Here is a 24,333-nt window from a genome sequence, read left to right as displayed (position 1 = left end):
AGGGATAACTCAGGTTAACAATTGTTGAGACATATTTAAAGACACAAGGTTGAGATGGTTTGGACATGGTCAGAGAAGAGATGGTGGATGCACGGGGCAACTGATGCTGAGCTGTTAAGCTGGAGGAGAAGAAGATGACCACGGAGAAAGTTCACAGATGTAGTGAAGGAGGTCATGCAGACTGTTGGTGTGGCAAAGGATACCAGGAATAGAATGACGCTCCGCATCCACACTATTGTTTTCATTCATTTTCACAGAGTTGTGCGTCCACAATGGCCAAAAACACTTACGTTCCAGTACTGCGCATGCGTGAAGCGCAAGATGTTGCGGCAAAATGTTGAGGAAAAGCACCAAATTTTTTAAATGGACTAACAATGAGGTGGAGTTGTTGCTGCGAGTAACACAAAAGTACAACGTTGGAAAAGCGAGTGAGAGTTAAAGAATTTGAAGAAAAGCTATCTACATGTACAAACTAATATTAGTCTTTAATAGGGCTGTCAAAATTGAGAGCAAACATAACAACTGATGTGCAATGCCCTCCGCTATCTTAGTTTAATTGGTCACATGACTACATCACATGACTAAAATGTGTCATCGTTTTCGAAAAGGCTCCTGGTTCGCTGTACACACTATGACGCGAAAGCGGCGTTTTCAAATGTATCCGCTTTGGAGAACGTTTTCAAAAAGCTCCGTTTTCCTTGACCAAAAACGCCGTCTCAGTGTGGACGGAAGGCCAAAACGGAGAGAAAAATATGCATTTTCAAACGAAAACGTTTTAGTGTGGACATGGCCTAAGGCACATTATCTGCTGTGGTGACCCCAAAAAGGGAGCAGCTGAAGGAAGAATAAGAAGGAGGAGTGCGTCACCGCCAACTGAGACCCTTTCTGTGTTTGGATGTTCTCTCTGTGCCTGTGTGGGTCCTCCAAGGCTTCTCTGGCTTCTTCCCATAGTCCAAAAAAAATGCATGTTAGGTTAATTGGTTATTGTATATTGATGTAGGTGTGAATGTAGGCATGAATGTTGCTTTAGGCCCCAGTGCCAGCAGGGATAAGCTCCATCTCCCCTACGCTGGATAAACAGTTCAGGAAAAAAAAGGATGCAGATCTCATTTTTAGCCTAATTAACATGAATTCAACATCTGAGCAATAAGAGGGAGGACAGATATGAAGAGGACGATGCTTGGCCTGAGGATAAAACACATGCTAGGAAATGTGGGAAAAGTGATTATGACAGCCTTTTTTTTGGACAGAGATGACTAAAGCTGACCATTTTGTTCACAGTGTAGCAACAGCACACCTACACAAGAGTTAGATGTTATAGTGTACGATAAGAGGGTGTGTTCTAGGTGGGATCAGACAAACCAGATAGAAAATACAAATTAGAACAACAATTAAGATGTTTTTATCTGGGCTATGAAAATAGATGTAGATGTTCTGAATCGGTGCAGTGTTCACACAGGTACAGTCACAGTTTGAGGGGTGGCGGTGGCTTTAGTCTCCTGGGTCTACTCACTAATCTCCAGCTGTCTCTGAATGCGTCCCTTGCAGCGCTCCCTGTAGTCCGACTGAGTGGTGTTGTATTCTGACATCACCTCGACAAATTTACGGGACAGTGTGGAGTGCTGCAGAGACAAGGAGAAACAACAAACCACTTCACCTGAGTCCGACTGATGCTGGCGCCAGACAGTAAATAAGAGAAGTAAGAATAAAGTCAATGCTACGTGAACAGGAGTGTAGCAGTGTACCAACTGCATATTACACACTAATTACATGCAAATGTAGCGTGTTCAGAATGGAAATAGGACAAATAGGCCCAACAAGTATACTCAAAGCAGTGAGTATAATACTATACTATGAATACTAAAAGAAACACTTGATATTTTCATGTGCTGTTTGATAGACACCATTAATCCACATTGTAATGGGTGGAGGTAATGGAGGAACCTCTCACATGTGAGTTTTATTTGTGATTACGGTTAGAGTTGGGGGTTTGAATGCCATGATGTCATCATCTGTGAAGTTGTCTCATCTTTGCTAATTGTCTGAGAGAAATCCAGCGATGTCCTCACAGAGTGGGGAGGGTGTTAACTAAAGTACTTAAATATGGCTCACCGTCATGCAGTAAGATGCAACTGGAGCACAGCTGTGATTCTTCTGCTTCCCTGAACTGTACCTGTGTTTTACGTATCCTCAGGTCGGCCGATGACCTGTTCTGCCCCTCCTCTTGCTCAATGGTTTGTTGGATACCTGGGCAAATGCACAAAAGTACACATTTGATCAACAGACAGCTGCTCTCTTTGAATAAAGCCTCCAATGCTGCTGTCTGCCTGTAGAGATTAATTAAATCATACACAACGTACAGATTAGATGAATTAACAAAGATACCAATGATTTAGCTGTTCAGTAGTAGTGAAAATAAGGGTACGAATCCGTTGATGATACCAGAGGAAAGACGAGGAGGTTAATAAAAATCAAAAATGAACTGTAACCACGAGAGCAGAACTGTGCTCGCAAATCCTCATGGTACTCTGCTAAATAGATTATGAGGAACGGCAGTTCATTTTGTGTGCAGATCTGGCATTTTGTCCTGAGGCTAGAGCAAGAAGAACGGTCCAGAGGTTATTAAAAATACAAGAATTCAATATCTGGAGACCACAAACATACACATCCAAATTTATTAGAAATCCAGCTATTTGTTTTTGAGATACCTTGTTACAAGGTGGACAAGGGAAAGGATGAACTGTTACAAGAGGAAAGGCTAGGAGGTCAAATCATAATCAATAACACTCTGGAGGCTGTGAATTTTTTACCGCATTCGGTCAATGCTTGTGAAGCTGGGAGTGAAAGTGCTGGACACTTTGTCAATAGGGGAATCAAATTCTAATTCAACACCTGTAATCAAGAGGATGTGATCTATGATCTATGTATTAAACTATAATTATAACCCGGGGGGTGGTTATTATATCTACGTATAATAATGTAGTAATGCACTAAGATTGCCATACATGCATGACACAAAGATTAACTAATCATACGTCAAATCAGTCACTCAGATGAATAATTGATGATGTGGAAGAAGCAGTGACTATTAAGAAATTCATCAAGGTACAAATTACTGGGGTGACTGTTCCCGTTCTAGTTTTCCAGTGACATGTTAGTGTGTAATAGTCACTTTTTCTTGGCTGCTTCTTCGCTGTCACACATCAGAAAGATGCTGCCGAGCATAATAACGTAAATGAAAGGCCATCAGAGGCCACGGGAAGTACTGTTGCTGAAATATACAGAGATGTAGCTTTCATTTAAATCCAGTTTTTCATTTAAGATGGGATTGGATGGCTGATGAAGGCTGCTACACCTTCATGGACACATCTTACAGTGAGATGTGCAGCTACACCTGACTTGTTACTGTAAGGGTCTGTGCTCGTTTCTATTTATACACACAGCTTCAGTATAACAAACTATCACAGCTTATAAGGTGTTAAAAACATGATAACTCATAATAAATTACTTGCTTTCATGATCTCTGAAAAACGCGTACATTTAACATCCATTTATCGATCGGTCCTGATCGATTCAGCCACTGGGGATGCTTCCTTTTTGCCAATTAACTACAACTGTGTATTGTTTGGAAAACCCAGACAGGCTAGAGGAGTTGCTTTATTTATTTAACACAATAATTGGTTGTGTCACAAAGGAGACATTGTATTTTAATTGTTCCAGGAAAATCCACAATGGGTTTTTGATTTACTTTAACATAATCAGTATTGTGCATCATTTAGAAATCATTTCAAATTGGATTTTTGCCTTGAATGTGTTTCCAAAACCACTGAGAGCATGATTAAATCCACTCTTTGAGCTTGTTAAGTCTGTGTCTTCACAGTGCCAGGCTGCGCTCAGTACAACCTAAGAGTATTTATAACTCTAGGCACATATAGCTAATTAGGTACATCTTGTCCACAGCACAGAAAACGATCCTTTGCTTCACTACTCATACAAGTTTTTTCTTAATAAATAGTTTAGGTGCATGAAAATAAACCACTAGCACAAATATAAGAGGTCCTCAACAGCCAAAGCAGACTGTATATGCAGTACTCAATGCAGTATTGGTATTGTGAAATTAAATATGCTCATTAATACTATAATTTCCCATATAATTTTATTCTTAACTGGAAAGCTATTGAAAAAGGCATTTGGTACATTTACCAGTTTTCTAGGAGGTACAAAGAATTCACTTTTTAAACTGTCTTATTTTTCAATTTTGCTATTTTGATGCTTAAACCTACTTATTTGAATTCTTGGTATTTCTTGAAATAAACTTTCTTTAAAACTAAGTGAACAATTGACCTCACGAGTCACTCTAAAGCAAAAATAAGCTGCAGTCACCTTACAACCAATTAAAAATAAATAAATCAGTGGTTGCCTGGTGATTCCGGTATTTTGTTATGTTGTTGTGATTATGCTGATGATAAAATGCCAGATTCAAACAACTACTTCAAATAAATAAATAAAAAACTGCATTGAGCCAGTTGTCTTGACTTCCACAAGTGCTTGCCTGCAGAACTTCAGCAGCGATTAATATAATAACTTTATGTTCATTTTGATTTACCAAAATGACCATAATTCAAAAAGACCAAGATCGACCTCTGAACCATCTGTTGTCTGTTTGCAAAGACATTTTGAATTATTCATAATGGTTAAAGAATACACATGAAATACAGTGGAGAAAATAATTATTCGGTCGTCTGCTGAATTTGTAGTTTTGCTCACTTACAAAGAAATGTTTATAGTAGTTTCATTTTAATGGAGGGAGACATAATATCAGAAAAAACACATTACATTAAATATATAGATTGAATTGCATGTCATTGATTGAAATGAGTATTTGATCCTGAAGCAAAACAGGTGGAGAACACTTTGTTGCTGAACACAGCGGCAAGCTGTTTAATTGTTTTTGGTCATCAGGTTTGCACAGATTTCAGGAGGGATTTTGATTCACTCCTCTTTACAGAAACTCTAAATCCTTTAGATTTCTGCTGTTTCAGCCCCCCAAACAGATTTTCTACCGACTGAGGTCTGCAGACTGGAAAGCCCACGCCATGACCTCAAAGTGCTTCTTATTTAGCCACTCCATTGTAGCCTTGACAACATGTTTTCAGTCTTTGTCATGCTGTGTAATCAATGGTGTTCGGGGTGACTGTGGTTCCAACTGCTTTTAGATCATGAATAAACTCCTCTGGTGTAGTTTTGTGCCGACCCACCACTTTTCTCATGATCATCCTGACCCCATGACCCATGAGGGTAACTGATGGTCATTTTATATTTATTCCATTTCCAAATTATTGCACCAACAGCTGTCAATGTCAATTCAATTTTATTTATATAGTGTTCACTAAGCTTCTTGCTGATGGTATTTTAGCCCATTCCAGCCTTATGCAGGTCTACAATCTTGTACCTGATGTCCTTTGACAGCAATGAGTTGATTCACTGATTCTGATTTGTATGCTACAGCTATGCTAGCCTGAGTTCTCGCAAGGTAGGAGGGGATCAAATACTTATTTCACTGAACAGCATGGAAATCAATTTCTAACTTTTATGTGGTTTTTTTTCTGTGTTTTTGGTCAATATTCTGTCTCTCTCCAATAAAATGAAACTATCATAAAAATTAGAGGCTGTTAATTCCAGCGAGCAAACTGAGCAAGGGGTTCAAATAATTATTTCTCCTACTATATATAAAAAGTAACTGCTGTTGCTCCCTCTTCAGGATCTATCATAGGGTGCACTCTGAGGTCACTCAGTGAAACACACAGAAAGCAGCAACACAAAGGTATCCTGTGGCATCAAATGACGTGAACTGGAGTGACATAGTGGACTGTGATGCAAGGCCTGGTCTGCCTGACAGCACTTTGTCAAGCGTGTGCCTCCCGATACATATGTGTGCTTATCTTTGTGTCTCCAGGCTGTAGGCATGCCAGATGAAGGATAAGGCAATCATCTTCTAGTTCTGTACACCGAAGTATATATTTTATTTTCCTTTAATACAGAGTATACCGTTTCTTTACTGAATCTATGAGTGTACACCAAGTCGTCTGTCAGCTGCCAAATGCTATACAGTTCACTGTCTCATTATGTCTCGCTTGTTACCATCTCACCGATCCTAAGAAAGTACCAGGACCACGAGATAAACCACTGTGCACACATATAATAAACAGGGAAAGAAAATTATTTTACATGGTCATTAACCAGTTAATTGGTCTCTGCAATGTATGAATTTAAGATATTCAGTTTGCTAACACATTGAAAATGCTTGTCAGAATCTCTATAGTCCCATGTTGGCAGTCCAAAGCCTTCATTTTTCAGTTTACAGTGATGTAAGTCAAGGAAAAGCTGCAAATTCTCACATTTGAGAAACTGCAACCTTAAAATATTTCAGACTTTTTGCTTTAAAAAAAAGAGATAGAAATTAAACATTTTACTCCTGGTAGTTTCATTCACAGTTATTAGAAAATTCCTCACATCCTTGTAGACAATAAAACAATTTTAAGCATTTATTACATAAAAATCCTGTCATACTCAAAAGTGCAATAATTTTTGGATGCCAATCAGAGTTTTGGGAACCAACTGGTCACTAATTCTCAGAACAAGGCACATTTAAATAAATTAAACAAATGCAAAAAATTTGAAGCAGCATAGAAAATAATAGTAGCGGCTCTGGCAGGCGAAAAGAGAAAGAAAGTATACCCACTCTTTAACTTGGAGCGTACTTTGTTGGCCAACTTCTTGATGTCTGCCATAAGATCCTCAAGTTCAGCTTTAGTTTCTGAGAGGAGATGAGACAAAAAGAGAGGATGTGTTAGTGGATTATATACTAACTCAGCCAAGCACATAAACCACTGGGAAATACGATTTCACAGGCACCGACTCCATACTGACACACAGGAAGTGTTTCTCCCAACAGAGACGAACATTCATCACTTTCAGTCCACAGCAGCACAATTCATCCTTCTTAATGCTTCTTTTCTATAGGGAGTAACTACATCCTCCCTTTTCTCTTGCAGTCTTTCGTCTTCTTTCCAGGTTTACACTGTTAAATATTCACATTTATATTATAGAGACACAAAGATACAGATCAATGAGTGTGGAGCCGGCGCAGAGCCAAAGAGTGGCAGGACCACTACAAGCTAAAGAATGGCCACACAAATAGTGGTGAAGACCCTAAGGGGCTTGCACATGTTAACTGCAATGGGTACCATTTCTTTTTTCTTTTTCCTACAGAGCACTGCCATGAAGAAAAATCAAGGCATTAGTTTGTGTGCCAAAGTAAGTAATGATCTTGTCCTGGTCCTACAAAGTTTCCTACTTTGACCCCTGGTGAGGACAAAGATGTGATCGTAGCAATAAGTCAAATCACGATGGATGAAAAATCTGGCCTACAACAAGATGAATTTAGTATATTTTAGTATATACACTGTATAAATTTGATATAGATGATGGAGTTACTAATACATTTAAAATCTCTGCCGGCAGTTTATACTGATCGTTTAATACGTAGAAAATGTTCAAATGGAGAAAGTCAAATTTGTGGCTTTTTCCATGTAAAAGGGCCACTGAAGCATTAACCATTGCCTGTTTAAAGGCTGAATACATCCATTTACACTGAAGAGGATTCATCTTTTTTCATATATGGATCTACATTTTCTTATAAATGTGCAGAAGTGCATTTTCATTATTTTCTCCATGTGCATTCATCACCAACACAACCTCAATTAACCTCAATTTATTTAGGGCATGCTATTTCGCTGTTACAGTGAAATAATTGCATGGCCTCATATTAGAAAATACGTGGTTAATTATTTGCTTTATGACAACGACGGCAGTGGAGGAAGTAGCAGGGAGATAATAACATTTACAGTGCTGTGAAAAAGTATTCGCTTCCTTCCTGGCTTCTTAGTTTTATGCATATTTATCACACTTAAATGTGTCAGATCATCAAACAGATGCTAAAATTTAGGAAAACATAACCTGAATAAATACAAAGTGCAGCTTTGAAAGCATTATTTCATTTATTAAAGGACAAAAAAGCTCTTCGATCTTACTTGACCCTGTGTGAAAAAGCACTTCCCTCCTAAATCAGATAAGAACTCCAATCAAGATCTGTGATAATTGTGAGTTTGTCACATCACTGTGTAGGAATTGTTGCCCAATGTTCTTTGGAGATTTTTTTTTTTTTTTTAAATTGCCGCCTCTGTGATGCCGAAAACAACCTGACCCATCAGGGCATGGACAGAACACCTCTGGTTTCATCTGGAAATACAAATCATTTGAGTCCCGCAAGTTGTTGTGCAGGATCTCTGCTGATGCTACTTGTTCTATTAACCTTCCCTAAAACGCTCAATAGGTCTGAGAACTTGACAGTTTGGAGGCCAAGTCAACAGCATCTTGGTATTTTGTATTTCTTTGTATTTCTTAGTTTTTGAAGTATAGCAGGATGAAATGTGACAATGAAAACTGCCATTTCCATAAGTTTGGTACACATCCAAGCTTTATTGTGTTTACACAGGTGCATCCACTTACAGGTATCCACAGGAGCTGTTGCAAATTCCACTTAAATCTTCTTACAACTGCCCTAATGCAAATTAGTATTAGCTTAAAAATGCTGTTTAAGGGTTAAAGTAAAGTGCTACCCATTGCTTCAATTTTCACTACGGAGGGGAGAAAAAAAAAAAGTCAGAGAAAATGGAAAAGCTTTCACACATATTCCCTCTCTCTATCACACACACACACACACACACACACACACACACACACACACACACACACACACACACTACCCTGGAGCATTAACTGCCATTTTTAGCACATTGCAAGGGGGTGAGAAACTCATTTATCATCTTAATGCCATAAAAGAACCAAATCTCCATATGTTAACAAGCTGTAGGAGGCCAGCATACATAAAAGATTCTTCTAAAAAGTTATTCCGGTCAACCTATTCAATCAAACCAAACCGCCTGCAGTAGTTCTTTCTAATGAGTTTGTTTCTGCGTAGTTCCCTCCTTTTTAAAGCTGAATAAATCACAACGATAAATAACGGCCAGTTTTAGCCCCACTAAACTAAAATTCGTGCTAAACATCTGCACCCAATTAGAGACACAGCCTCAGTGGATAATTTGATTACACAGTATGAGGAATACTTCAATCACTGCTACATGTTCAATTACTGAAATATAATATTTGCACATATCTCTGATGGGAAAGAAACTGAGAAATGTGAAATCATCATCATCATCATCTCTTCCTCTGAAGCTACAATACAGATCCATATTATATGAATGCTCCTCATGGCAGTCTGGGATATCATTTTAATGATTACGAACAGTCAGAAAAGCCCACATGGATGGCAAACTGAACTCTGAAAGGAGAATGTTATATTTGGATTTTAGTCACACTGAATAATACATACCATTTCATCTAAATCCTAATCAGGAGCTCATTCAAACAAACCCTCACTGATGCGATAATGCAAAAGATGGTAAACCATTTATACACTGATCAGCAAAGCACTACAAGACTTTAATCTGCTTAACAGATGCATTTCCATATCAGCAGACATCAGCCTGTGGTACGTACAGCTCAGTGAGACAAAGCTGTGGACACACAGAGTGCTGGCTGATAGGTGTCATTTCACATACAGCATTTTTGTTTTGTTTGTTTTTAAACAGCAAAGTGGAACATTTTCATTACACGGACAGCAAACACACTGATCACCCTAAAGTCTAGCTTCAAACACATCAAGAATAAATCTGAATCTATTTTTTTTTTTACCAATAAATTAAAAAAAGAAAAGAAAAGCCAACAATAAATTTATTGTATCACCAAAGACTTCCTTAAAGCTCAAGCCTGAAAAGCCTTTTCATGCCGTGTATCACTGATCCAGACGCACATCCTTGCAGGAGATTGTGTTTAAGAAATGCCAGAAAATACCTGTTTCAGTAAACGAAATGAAACAAAAAATATTTAGGATATATTCAAGCGTCTTTTTGAAATGTGATGCACAAACACTGGGCAAAAATCCAATTAATAGCAACTGAAAGATGTAGAACGAGAACCTGGGGAATAGAACCGTGAGCACAGGATCATTTTCCAGATTTAAAAAAAAAAAAAAAAAAACTCTTAATGGAAAGACTCACTCTCTTGAGATTACAAAAAGTAGATGTGGAAGAAAAAAAAGGGGGTTTAAAATTGTTCTTTTAAGAGGACTATGCATATAAAGTGAGATCATGTATTTTGTCCCTTCATTTACATTTGTAAGTCTCTATTTTATAAAAGAAATTAAAGGTGGGAAAAAAAAAACACAGAATTAATGTAAGTCTACCATATCAACACTCTCCAGCTACAATAAATAATAACCTACCAATGTTTTTAAGAAAAGGGAAAAAAAGCACAAGTTAGAGTACCAAGAAATAGCTACTCCACTCAGGAAATGAGCAATTGGGAACTAGATCCTTGGTATGTGTTTGAATAAGCCCATATCGCTTGCAATTAATTTTGCTGCCAGTGGCAACAGCAAATACTGAGTTTGTCAGGGTCAAACACTAAGGTGGTGGGCTGAGAGCTTCAAGGCAAAATAACAGTGTATGTGCTATGTATGCATGTGGACATGTGCACACTTCTTCATAAGGCTAACTAGTTTCAGTTGTGTAGGACTGAACAGATCACCGATACATGACATCAGGCAGCTGGGGGCTAACCTTCTGTGTCATCCCTCATTTTAAATGTCAATATAGCAAGTCTCACTATTGACAACAGCTATATGTTGTGAATATATGTGTAAATAAAAAAAAAAAACAAATGAAACCAAAACAGACTTTACATAGATTCTCACAGATATGTGAGGAAGAAAAGGTATGAGAAACTCTGCTTCAGTATCTCATATTTGCACTGCACAAGACATAATGTGGATTGCACAACACTGGACATTATATTCTTCATTTCCAGTTAATACTTGTACAGCTGCTGTTATTGTGTATATATTTATTTATATTTCTTCATACATTCTTATATAGTTCTATATTGTGTATTTTGTTGTACAGTTGTTTCATTTTCAACTTTAATTTATATATTTTATCTTATTCTTTCCCAGTTAAATTTACCCTTTTTAATTTTTCATATTTATTTCCTATCTTATTCATAGCCTTTTCCTTTTTTGTTTTCTTTAGGTCACGAGCAGTTGTCCAAGCATTTCACTACATATCGTACTGTGTATGACTGTGTACGTGACAAATAAAATTTGAATTTGAATTTGAATTTGGTGCAGCCACCTTGTGCCGCAGTAGCTGCTTATCAGTCCTGCACATCAATGTGGAAGAATTTTAACCCATTCGGATCAGAATGGTCAGAAATATGATCAGAACACATTCATCTTTGAGATGGTTGGTTTCCACACATGAACTGCTCACTTCAGGACATTTAACAACATTTCTGCTGGCTTAAGGTCAGGACTTTGACTTGGTTGTTCTAAAACACCATTGTTATTTTTCTTTGGTAATACAACTGATGTGCTGAGGGTTACTGTCCTGCTGCAAAGCCTGCTGGTAAGATTCAGTTCACAGACATCATCCTTAGAATTGCTATAATCTTTCAAAATGTCTTGCTCCATCAATCATGGGCAGCTATTCTTGCACAGTTGTGGCAAAAATAAACCCAAACCATGATAATACTATGACAATGGCAGTTTTCATGCTGGAGTGCGGTCTTTGTTCCTTTTCTCCAAACATAAAGTTTCATATTAATTTCATTGGTTCATAAAACATTGTTCAAACAACTTTATGGATTCTTCCTGCGATCTTAAGCAAACTGCAAGATGAGCTTCTTGCAGTCTTCACATACACACCAGTTTCTTTTGATCGTTGACTCATGAACATTAATCAATGTGTGAAGGTCTTTCGTCATTTTGGAGTCTTGAACTTCAATCTGTCTGAGTGTGGATGGGTGAAATCTAAAGTCTTTAGAGACAGATTTGTAACATTTTCCAGTCTGATTAGCATTCATGACTGATTAGCATGAATTCCTCTTACTCTTACTTTCTAAAATGTGTTGGGATTTTGATTGTTCTTGAAATAAAAACATTGTGCTCATTCATAAATGATTACAACTTGAAATAAACCTGTAGGCCCGAGTAACAGGTTGTGATGTGATGTTTGTGAGCGGTTGGTTGAGGTTGTTGGTAGTCACTAGGTAAAACTGTTTGCAAGGAGATACATGGCACACTGAGCCTAAAATCTCTCTGCGATTGTTTTGGCCACTATCAGATTGCTGCAGTCGCTTGTAGTTTGCATGGAAGACACTGAATTGCCTGCAAACCCGCTAACCATTCACAGGGGATTTATTCACGTTTGAAAAAGGGAACAACAAATCAGAGAATGTCTGCCTTCAAAAGTCGCACCTTTTCAAGCGTGTGATAGTGATAGAATCGTTTTTACTTCAATCGTCTCTGTTTGAGGGCTTAATTTAAAAAAAACTTTCATCATTCATATGTAAAAAAGTATAATATTGTAAATTCATTGTTTAATTGGGTTCTATGAGTTTTAGAACTAGTAATAAAATCTGCTGATGTCATATTTATGCAGACCATCCATCCATTCGCTTCCACTTATCCTTTTCAGGGTTGTGGGGGGCGCTGGAGCCTATCCCAGCTGTCATAGGGCGAGAGACAGGTTGCCAGTCTGTCGCAGGGCTAACACACAGGGACAGACAACGATTCTCGCTCACATTCACTCCCGCATGCACACCTATGTCCAATTTGGATTAACCAATTAACCTATCCCCACTAACTGCATGTCTTTGGACGGTGGGAGGAAGCCAGAGTACCCATGCAAACACGGGGAGAACATGCAAACTCCACACAGAAAGACCCCGGCCTGATGGTGGAATTGAACTCAGGACCTTAGCAACAGTGCTAACCACCGAGCCACCAGGCTGGCTATTTATGCAGACAAACAGCAAATCTCAAACTCAGAGAACAGGACAGTTGTGTAGGACTGAATAGAAAATGATGCCTTCTTCTCCTTGGTGTGTGTTTCTCTTGCTAATTAAGCCACACACAACTACTTCTGCAGAGTTTGTGATAAGACAAACTCAGGGAGAAATAAAATATATATGTAAATTTGTGGACGCATTTCACAAACCAGCAAAAACAGACTGGCTGTATAAAGACCAGGAGCAGGAAAAAGAGCAGATGCAAAGGACGCACACAGTATGTTGGATGATTTGGTCAATGGGAGGACAGTGCAAAGCTTTGATTAACAAGCAGATGAAGAAGCAGAAGAAAATATGGACATAGCTTCTGGGATGGCAAAAGTAAGGGAATGCATCAGATCGTTAACTCTGTATTCTTTCCAATGGGCACCAGCAAAAATGTCAACCTGTAAATTTTGGTTGTATGACAGTCTATAAGAAAAGCTCTCACTGCTCATGTGATCTATGACCTCCAGCTACTCAATCATAAGTTTCAATTATTACAGTGTGATGCTCAGTTTGGATTTTATGCTCTCTATTAAAGCCAAAAAAGGGTGACAAGGGCGGGAACGCTTTACCGTGCGCCTAATAAGTGACTGACAAGTTGCAGTTTCTCAGTTTTCTGATCAAACATCAAAATGGGAAGACGCTAAGTTTCAAGGCGTGACTTCCCCAAAACAATGAGCGACGTCATAATGGCCATGTCCATCTTTTACTTGCAGTCTGATTGTCAGATACAAAAGAGCCTGCAAATGATTTCGTTTAAATGATGGCACAGATCTTCCCAACTTCAATAATCAATCTGAATCAAAGTTAAACATCACAGATTGCAAGAAATTTGTTATTATACCCATTTATCTTCAATAAAATGAAGAGCCTTTTAATTTGTGGATTCCCCCCCCCCACTGCAGTTAAGGTTCATCGTTGTGCCCACTTATTCATGTGTTTGCACTACTTCAGAAACTCAGAGGGGTGTGAGGTTATTAACAAGCGTGTCTCTCGGTTCTGTGTAACCATAGCAACCTCCGGTCACCTGTTCGATGAGGTCAGCTACCAGTATTACAGAGAAAATACCATAAAAACTGAGCTTTGTTTGAGGCTGCGTGTGATGTGTTTGTGTGTGTGCATCCTGTGCGTGCGCTAAGGAGTTAGATTAGATTTCCCGCTTGTGGTTACCAAACAGAGGAGGCCAAGCTGCTGAATCAAGTGTCTATTCAGCCTCATTACTGACTGTGTGAAAAGAGGAAGAGTACAGGAGCTGATGAATAAGCAGAGGGAGAGGAGAGAGGGAAGCAAATTAGAGGGCAAAACTGAGGAGTCAATTGAGCTGTGGCATCACACTCCATCCCTCTTCCAGACGCTCTCAAATGAAATCTTCAGGTCATGCTTGTTGCCATCATTAAGACTGTGTTGCTATGGCGATGTCTGCAGTCAGTCCTCTCGCCAGCTTCAGATTGTTTCAAAGTGACAGAGGGAAGGAGAGCGAGAGAGACGCTACAAGGCACGGAGAAATGTAGAAGCTCGGAGAAGAACAGTGTGAGCACATATCAAATACACGCAGGAAACACAGGAATGAATTTGTTTTGAAGGGTAATAAAAATTAGCTTTTTGCAGGATTTACACTCACGTTACTCTGGTTACTCGAGCTATAATCAATTTATTCACCGCAGAGCAGTCTTATGATTTTAAGTTTTGTTGCAGTTTTTTGTTTCACATTTTGTCGTTTGTACATCTAGTACCCTGTGTTTCATCATCTTTACATGCCGTTGTTTGTTTATGCATCTCTTTTTTATGTCTGTGTTATAGTAACATCCTGTTTAATTTGGTAACAACTTTTTGTGCATCTTTTACTTCTCGTCTTTGCCTTTTAGCCATCTGTGTAATTTCCCACCCAGATCTATTAGGTTTCCCTTGGATCTGGGTTCCCACTTCATTCATCTGCTTTTATAATTTTTCAGGTTTTGTTAAAAATCACAGTAAAGGTCTTTCCCTCGAATAGTTCCTTTAAGCGTCCGATGATGTTGTTGGCTATTTTACTAATTATTGACGCAAAGCAGAAACAAAACAGATCAGACAGGCGTGCTCAGTTAACTCTTCCCAATTTCAGTCTAGGTATTAAAGTATGTAGTCATTTACAACTTACAACACACTGTTACAACACACACTAAGACACACATATGATTAAATTGGTTAAATAAACAAACCGTTTCTCCCATGTGTAAACGCTGCAGATTTCCACTCCCACTCGCAAATTTAAAAAGACAAAAAAAAAAAAAAACACGAGGAGAAACACACACACACACACACACACACACACACACACAAGGCAAGTCAATGACCTTTTTCACAGTGGACCAACAATCACAGAGATAGATGACTTAACAACCAGAACGGTGGAGATTTGAAATGCTCATTTGATCAAATCTGTTACGGGAGTATTTAGTAATATCTTAATAATAACTGTTCCTGACCAAGACAACACGTGACATATAAAACAGTGGAGCAGAACACCATTAAGCTCATCAAGTTAGGGTGGAAATGCATACAACACAAGACTAATGCAGTAATGCAGTGCTCCGGGCAATTTGCTGTGTGTCTTCCCCTCTTTCCCTGCTTTCTCAACTGTTCCTATCATAATCAAAAGGTGCAAAAACCCAATAATGATAAACATTCAAAAACAGTGAAGAAAAGTGGATTAGAAAGAAAAAAGCAAAATGTAAACGTTTATGCCACACTTGCAATATTTTGCCATGCACAGACAACATCAGTATTGATTTCTTCAGCTGTTGGAAATAAAAAATAAAAATAAAAAATGTAATATCACTGTAGAAATAATTCCAAAAACTTTTCCTTTAACTTTAAGCTATCAGTGTGACACTGTTCCTGATTATCAGATTGATGATATCTCAATTAAAGCTTTGAATCAAAAAGCAAACCTCCTGCAGTGAGCATGTTCTTATCATCCTATCACTTTCCTCAAAGGTGATCATGAAATCGTATCATGTGAACTGAGAAAAAGATCCCAGAATCCTTTCCAACATTAAGCTTCTAGCCTACATGAACTATTACAGCAGGAGTGTTTAACCCTTCATCAAAACACAATCCGAGGTTGCTTTTCACATAACATGGGTAACATGACACTGACAAGATACCAAGCTGCTTCTGTTTCCTCCTCTCTGATGCAGGGTCAATTGGTGCCATTCCAATCTCTAACTTGCAGCTATTTATCTTCTTCTTCATCTCTCTCTCTCTCTCTCTCAGCTCCCTCTGTAAATATATTACCAGTCCTTTGTGCGTTTGCTCCGCTTATTGATCGTCTAGAGTCCAGATGCCTGATGTTTCAGAGAGACAGTGTGAGCTCATCCCTCAAATATTACTGACATTTGCCTTACTCCAGAAATGCTGTCCTAACATGGATAATGGCAAACTGAAAGCACAGTTATAATTTAACCACTAAAGTACTATGCATACAAGAAGTGTTTAAAAATAGAGCTCCTTCCTTCCTTCCTTAGATTTGAAATCTCTGGTAACCTCTCAGTACGGACTTATTTCTTTCCTGTAACTTTCTATGTGTTACAGGAAAGAAATAATACTGTGTTTGGAGGAAAGAGAAAATGGCAACTGAACTCTTCATCCTGTTGTTTTATTTTATTTGGTACTTTACAATTTACGGCACTTCTCATGTGTAAATGAGTGAACACCATCAATAGCTGCCTGGAGAGCTCGTCATAAAAATGATTCTGAATGATACTGGGCCTGCCCCCTGCATCGCTACGACAGACGACTTTTCTTTTTTCCTTCCAGCACGGTCATTCATAACAACTATAACGCATTTGATTTTCAATACAGTCAGACAGCACGTCAAAGAGAATATGGGTCCTTCTATAAAGCTGTTGGGGACTAATGCTGTGTACTTGAAAAGGTTGCAAGAAATCAGATAAATGCACCTTGAGAAGCTCTACAGCCAACTCCTCATCTTAGCTTTGGTTGGACTGGTTCCTACTTGTTCTTACAAGTAGCATCTAATGTAGCTGCTGCTAGCAGCAGACCAAGCAGGGTCTTTTTTAGTCAGGTGCCTATACGGAGAAGCCAAATGCCTTCGTTCAAAAGTTTTATGGTCAGACGAGACAAAGACTGAGCCATTTGGTTATAACGAGGTATATTTAGAGCATGGTGGTGGTAGCATCATACACGGTTCTGTTTTGTTTCCAGTGGTACTGGTATATTGAGGATAGATTAATAAAGGAGGAGGACTACCCCAAATTCTCAATGTTTGACCACTTTCTAAGCAGAGTGGTCAAACACTGAGTCAGAATTATGCCAGAAGCTTTTTTAATTTCTTCCAAAAGCATCTGATGAAGTTGCAACTTGCTAAAGTCATTAAACATGTTTGCTGTACATTCATTCCACACTGGAAAAAGAACAGTTCAAAGAAATCATTAAAAGCCCAAAGATTACTATTCATTCATTCATTCATGTCCACGATAAGTGGGTAGTGGTGCAACGGATTACGGTTGATCTGTAATCCAAACCAATCCCACTCCACGGTTCGGTACACACGTGATCCGAAGATTCAAAAAAGAAGAAAAAGGTCTGCGTATGGTGCGCGTGGTCAGTCTGTCAAGCGATAGCTAAGTGGAGGAGCAGAGGAGTTTGCGGTATCTAAGCAGCCCTTTGCTGCCCAATCCGACGGGGCTAAAGCTATTACGAAAGCTATTGGGGTGTTTAGCTGCAGACGGGAGGCCGTATTCTGTTGTGCAAAACAAGGGCTTTAAACTAGTCAACGCGATAGTTGACACATTGACGCCGTGCAGCCCCACGCACGGGGCGATCCATGGTAACTAGTTAACGGAGATTTGCCACGTAATGCAGTTATGGCATTAACGTCATTAGATTTATGCTGACAGCACCAGTTTAAACTATGATGAAGGTGCTTGAGCCACGCTATGACATCCCGTCGCGCGTCCACTTCAGTGACAAGATCGCTCCCAGCATGTATGAGCAGGAAAAGTTTAAAGCTATGGCTGAGCTGTCCCACCATCTTCTGTTGCCCTAACTACAAATGGGTGGACCTCCAGGGCAACGGAAAGCTACGTGACCGCTCATTATATCACAGCGTAGTGGTAGATAGAAAGCCCTGTACTGCCCTGCATTGCACCTTAATTTGTTTTTATATAATTGCGTGGAATGAGTCTTGAGCTGAATGTTTTTTAATAGGTAAAAAAATACTTAAATAAGTAAACGGCGAGTTAAATTTCTGTCTTCTTTTTTTTTTTCCTGCTGATCCGAAAATTGATCCGATCCATGACGGAAAACAAAAACATCATCCGATCCGAACCATGAGACTTTTGATCCGTTGCACCACTATAAGTGGGTGTACACTTGTGATCACAACCGTAAATCAGCTTATGATGCTATAACACTAATCCTGAAAATCTAAAATTTTCAATCTCAGAACTCAGTTTAAATGAATATGTCCTACACTCTGTGCTGCAAGAAAACACTGGTCATGTTATCTCTTTGGTTACCGCTCACTGTAGAGCACATAACCTCATTATGTCTCTGCTAACAAACCATTTCCTTCTCTCCAAGAGCCTCCCTTTGCCCTGCAACATCTTCCAAGATGATACGTCAGGGTTATAAAGAATTAATATGGTAATGATATGGTCACTTTGAAACTAATGCAGATCAGACCACTAACCCTGCACGGCATCGCTGATCTGGCTCTACAGTCGAGGACAGAAGGCACTCAGACTGATTTATCCCTGTGTGAATACGTTATCTTACCACCTTTGACCTCCATTGTCTCTTAATGTGTCCCTATTCTTGGATGCAATAGTCCGCATTACAATAACCTCACTTTCATAGAGATCTTATTATTCAACAGTAAAAAGCCATGTCTTCGGAGGCTATAGCACCACATTATCTCAGCTCAGACATAATGAGGGAGACGTAAGAGAAAAGGAAACAGAGTGAAAAAAGAGAGAAACACAAAGAAAGACAGCTGAGGGAGAACAAAGAGAATACAGAAAGCTGGGGGAACTTACACAACACTTTCAAATTCTGGTTGAGGGTGGAGGAGCCTTGGCAAACAGCACTCCGAGGGTGGGAGCAGACCAAAAACTGACTAACTAGAAATAGTAACACTCACAGGCTGCAATTAAAACAAGCATCTCCAGTGCTGTGAGTTGAGGACTTTTAAGATTCAGGGGAAAGATGCTCTTTACAAATTGGAGGCTGAGATGTCAGAGGGTGCAAACGCATAAGTGGCTGGAAAAACAGACTCAGAAATGTTGTCAAATAACCTCTCAAGTATCAGTGTTAAAGGGCAGATTCTCTGCATCCAAGTGCAGATAAGTGTCTACTGCTTTATTGTGTTTCTGAGGTGCATATAACAACTGTACCACTCGTCCTTACTGTTATATTGTAGGGATAACATTCCCAGCACATCACAAAATATGTATAAAAAAAAATGCCAATGTGAACACTGACAGAATAGACCGAGTCCCTCTGTTTACATAAATTTCAGCTAATGAGTTTGAGTCTGGCGTTATGATTCATGCAAAACTCTCCAGCCAGGAGATGTAAGAGAGAAAACAAACATTTAAAGGCCCTTCGCTGGTGTTCTGCTAGTTTTGCATCAGTTTTAACATCACTTTGCTATCTGTGATAAAATATTCACCACCGCTTTTGCATGGTCAATAATGAACCTCGATGCTAAGAGTTGTTTACTAGTGGAGCACCACTTCAAGGTCTTACACCAGGCTGTCTGTCTTAAATGGTTTTAATGGACAGATGAGGAAGGCATGTTGAGTGCACTAGGATCAATCATTCTTCAGGCCTGGCACACAGTCGCTGCTCAGGATTCCTCCCAGAGTCCAAACACTTTGTGGCTTCCTGTGTCATCTAAGTATGGCTTGAATATATTCTCCCTGTGGTGAATGGCGTGGTTGGGATGGTCTTCAACTTTCCTAACTAGGTGTGTTCAGTGATCATCCATAATGTGCTCCATTTTTGCAACAGGATAGCACATACAGATAATGGAAGGATTGGTAATCTTGAGATTTACTTCTATTCCCAACAACCCAGACACCTGAAAAGCCAAGTGCTAAAAAAAAAAAAAAAAAAAAAAAAACCCAGCCTGAAATTGTTTTTTTTGTTTGTTTTTTTTCCTTTTTGAGCTCTGTGTCTAACAGCTGGTTAGTGCAGCTTTCTGAACTGTTAAAAACTGAGCAGATCAGCTACTTTCCTTCTTGTCTTTTCAAATACAAGTGGATGCAATTAAAATGGGTGCTAGTAGTAAAGTACAGTAAGGAGAGAGGCATGGATAATCCAATCCATGCCTCAGTTTAAAAATCAGCAATTAAACCATTCAGATAATGAGAAGGAAACATTAGCACTGATTTAGGGTGTAAAATCCTTTGCATTTATGATGAATCACTGCTGCTAATTGCTACATGAATAAAATCTATCATTTATGTCCAAGATGCTGAACAGTAAGCACTGGCCATCCTCTCCAAAGCTATACAGACTTGACATGTAATGAATAAAAAGGTTAAAAAGAAAATGGTGAGGGATTTTCCCAGCATGTCAAAGTCAATTTTACGACTGTTTTTGTAACAGTCTTTGTTTAATGGATCGGGTTGTGACTGGCAGTTTCAGGATCTGCTAGTTGGGTCTCCAACTAGCCAGGACTTTCCCTGGACCAAGCATCTCCCTTCAATTTGACTGACTTTCTGAGTATTATTAAATAAAATCACTCAGTTAATTTAATGCTGCTGTTTGGACGACCTTTTTTTTAAATGGCTTGACCAAGCCATGAAAACAGTAACAATGAACTGCACGTAGCCTACGATGGAAAACAATGTCGAGCTGCAAAAACTGGTCTTATATTTGACAAGTTTCAATTCAATTGATGTTTAAACTAAATGGGTAAATACTTTTACTAAAGCAGCATACATGCAGCTTGTCACACAGCATAAAGAGGCACGAGAAATTAGAAGGAAAGCAAGCAAACACATCCATGTGCCAAAGCACAGTAGAATCGAGCTCTGCTCAGCATCAGCCGAACTAAACACCTTCTGTAAACATGAACTGTAATCTATTATCAGCTCGTGAACACACTTTAACATTCAGCAGCAGTGAAGCGAGCAGCAGACCATATGAATGGTGGCTTTCAGTTTCCACAGCGGGCGGTAATGCGTTACTAGAAAACACACAATCTCTGAAAGCTACTGATTATCATCCATAACAACCAATGTCTCAGTGTCACAAACCCTAATGTGGATTAAAAAGGTGCTTTAAAAACACCTGAATACTCCCAACTGAAAATAACTGCATGCCTCACTGTATCCTAGAAATTTCACACTCTCCCGGGACTAACAGAGTGTGGAGGACGTGGATGCAACTGTGTAGGAAAAGTAATGAACGCTGACCTTTTGTTATATATTCTGCCTCACTGATCAAAAAAATGAGAGGCTGTGCCCAACAGCCAGTGCGACAAGCTAAAACAAATAATGCAATCATTTAATTGCGAATGGAAAATCAATAATGTTTCTAAATTTAAATTTGCAGCTTCTCTTCCTGCATTAGAGGAATGCACTCATGAGAACATATGGGCTTAATACACATTATGACACAGATGATTACAGAATCCATCATCATTTGTGAAACTTCTACTATTCTACGCAGCTGCAGAAAACCGTCCACACAAACACATAATTAACTACAAACAAAAAAAGCACACAAACAGCATACGGCAATTCCCCTGAGGTAATTTTCTGTGCTTCATTCAGAGGGGTGGATAAACTGAGATATGGGATAATGTGTAATGCAGGGGCGAAAGTAACACCGCAAAGAGGCTACATGCATGACAATATGTGTGTGCGTATGAATGTAGGATCTAAGCCTGTGGAGTTCTTGAGGAAACATCTCGGGCAGTGAAAGTTTGCAGCAAGCAGAAGGGGAAGAAGAGGAGGGATTCGGGGTTGTGAAGCTGGCCAAGCGCGCAGCTCCTGGGGAGATGTGAAATGTTTTTGAAGCCATGGTGGAAGCACAAATAGATTAATAGATCTCTATTAAAACAAACAAAAGTAAATAATCTTACATATTATATAGTACTTCATCAGTAGCAGCAGACTGGATAAAAAAAATATATGGCAGTGTTTTTCCTCTCTCTCTCTTTCAATATAACGCACAACCCACTACTCCCATTTAAATGCTTAGGCCGCTTTATTAGGTACACCTTGCCCTTACTTTTACTTTCAGAAATGCCTTAATTCTTCAAAGCAGATTAAATGAGCTGCTGGAAACAGTGATCAGAGATTTTGCTCCATGTTGACATAAGAGCATCACATAGTTCCTGCAGATTTTTTTTTTGGCTGCACACCCATGATGTGATTCTCTCCCAAAGCTGCACTATTGGATTCGGATCTGGTGACTGTGGAGGCCATCTGAGTGCAGCGCAGTGAAGTCATTATCATGTCCAAGAAACCAATTTTAGATTGTTTAACCTTTGCGACATGGTGTGTTATTCTGTTGGAAGCAGTGATCAGATGATGGGTTCACTGTGGTCACCAAGTGATGGACATGGTAGCAGCAATGATCGGACACTAGTAGAGTTTAAACACTGCTCAACTGGTACTAAAGACAATATCCACCACACCTTTACACCACTACAGGGCCAGAACCGTTGACATAGGGCACAATGGATTCATGCTGTTTAAATTCTAATCCAACCATCTGAATGTTGCTGGAGAACCTGAGACACAAAAGACCAGGCAACATTTTTCCAATTTTGATGAGCCCGTGCAAATTGTTGCCTCAATTTCCTGTTTTTAGGTGTCACTAGTGGCACCCAGTGTATTCTTCTGATACTGTAGCCCATCTGCCTCAAGATTCGACATCTTCTGCATTCAGAGATGTTTTCCTGCATGCCTGGGTTGTAACAGGTGGTTATTTGAGTTACTGCTACCTTTCTGTCAGCTTGAAACACTCTGGCCATTCTCCTCTGACATCAACAAGATATTTTCACACAGAACTGCCGCTCACTGGATAGTTTCTCTGTAAACACCTGTTTTTATGTGGGGGGAAAAGCAACAGAAGTTAAGAGTCAAGATTTTTGGATGAGTAGCAAAATACTTGTGCTAGAAGAGGAAAAGAAAAGGACAGACTCGCCTATTATGCATCAGCAAGGAGGTAAAGTTTGATTTGATGGGAGGAACCTTCAGAAGCAGAACTGATTCATCTTACCACGGGGGAGGAAAAAAAAAAAAAAATCAGTGAATATCAGCAAGACTTTCCATTTTCGATACAGCAGTGAATGAGCGTAGGTCTTGCATGCATTAGATTTCACAATGAAATGCCACTGTGCAATTACTTTTGATGACACACTCCAGCAGAAGCAGGGAAATGTCAAAATCACAATTAGAACCACAGCAGCCAAAACAAAAAAATGACGTTTTCACACAGGCACGCACAACCACACTCACACACATATACACATGCAGACCTTATAATGCACGGATAAACGGTGAAATTGGATAAAACAATTGTGTTCCCATCAGGATGAATTTAATCTTTTTTTTGAGATTAGTTTCTCATTAGGTCAACGTTTCAGTTTTACTAAGACTGTGGCTTCTGATCATGAAATAGCAAAACAAATCCATTTCACATCATAAGATTAGCACTAAAATAACTAATAATATTTCCATGATAATAGATGCTAATCATTTAGGGATCCCACCAGCTATTATATGAAGACTTAGCCAGGGACAATGTCCAAAACTCTGAGCCAGCAGATATCCACGCCAGCACATCATGTTTAATGTGACGGGCATTTTTATGAATGCAGATTAATTTAAAAAGCTGCTCCAACACTAAACTGTTGTCAGAAGGTGGTTTTGAAATTGAATTTCATAAATGTTTTCCTTCCTTTGTGGAGAATTTTTATCCAGTGCCTGTTTAAAGAGATTAAGTGCTCCTTCTTCTTCTATCAGCTGTTCCCTTTAGGGGTGGCCACAGTGGATCATCTGCCCACATCTCACCCTATGCAAAGCATCCACATTTGCCACAGCAACCTTCCTTCACTATATCCATGAACCTCTGTGGTCTTCCTCTTTTTTCTCACGTCTAGCAGATCAGTCTTCAACATCCTACTTATCACACTACTTATTAAATTTAGTCATGCCTCAGGTCCCAGAAACAGATAATGTAACAAGAAACACTGATGTAGGGAAATTACTGCTAAACCAAAGCAGTAATATGTAATATGTAAATATATATATGCACAAAAACACACCGGGTATAAAAATCCTACTCAGC

General features: G+C 39.1%; 1 protein-coding gene across 3 annotated transcripts in view; it reads right to left on the bottom strand.

Moving 5' to 3' along the window:
• Positions 1 to 24,333, bottom strand: part of LOC120719837 (syntaxin-1A-like) — a 73,754-nt gene that overhangs the window by 17,025 nt on the left and 32,396 nt on the right. For all 3 annotated transcript variants that reach the window (XR_005692754.1, XM_040009360.1, XM_040009359.1), the window contains exons 4-6: positions 6,743 to 6,817; positions 2,174 to 2,247; positions 1,514 to 1,622 (exon numbers count right to left, since the gene is read on the bottom strand). Coding sequence is in view for 2 of the 3 variants with exons in the window: in XM_040009360.1 (XP_039865294.1) it covers positions 1,514 to 1,622; positions 2,174 to 2,247; positions 6,743 to 6,817 (258 nt within the window). In the remaining variant the exon portion in view is untranslated. The remainder of the gene's footprint in view (positions 1 to 1,513; positions 1,623 to 2,173; positions 2,248 to 6,742; positions 6,818 to 24,333) is intronic.

Source organism: Simochromis diagramma, unplaced genomic scaffold (genome assembly GCF_900408965.1).
Source record: "Simochromis diagramma unplaced genomic scaffold, fSimDia1.1 OVJJ01000344.1, whole genome shotgun sequence".
NCBI lineage: Eukaryota > Metazoa > Chordata > Actinopteri > Cichliformes > Cichlidae > Simochromis > Simochromis diagramma.
This window is presented reverse-complemented; position numbering and strand designations above follow the sequence as displayed.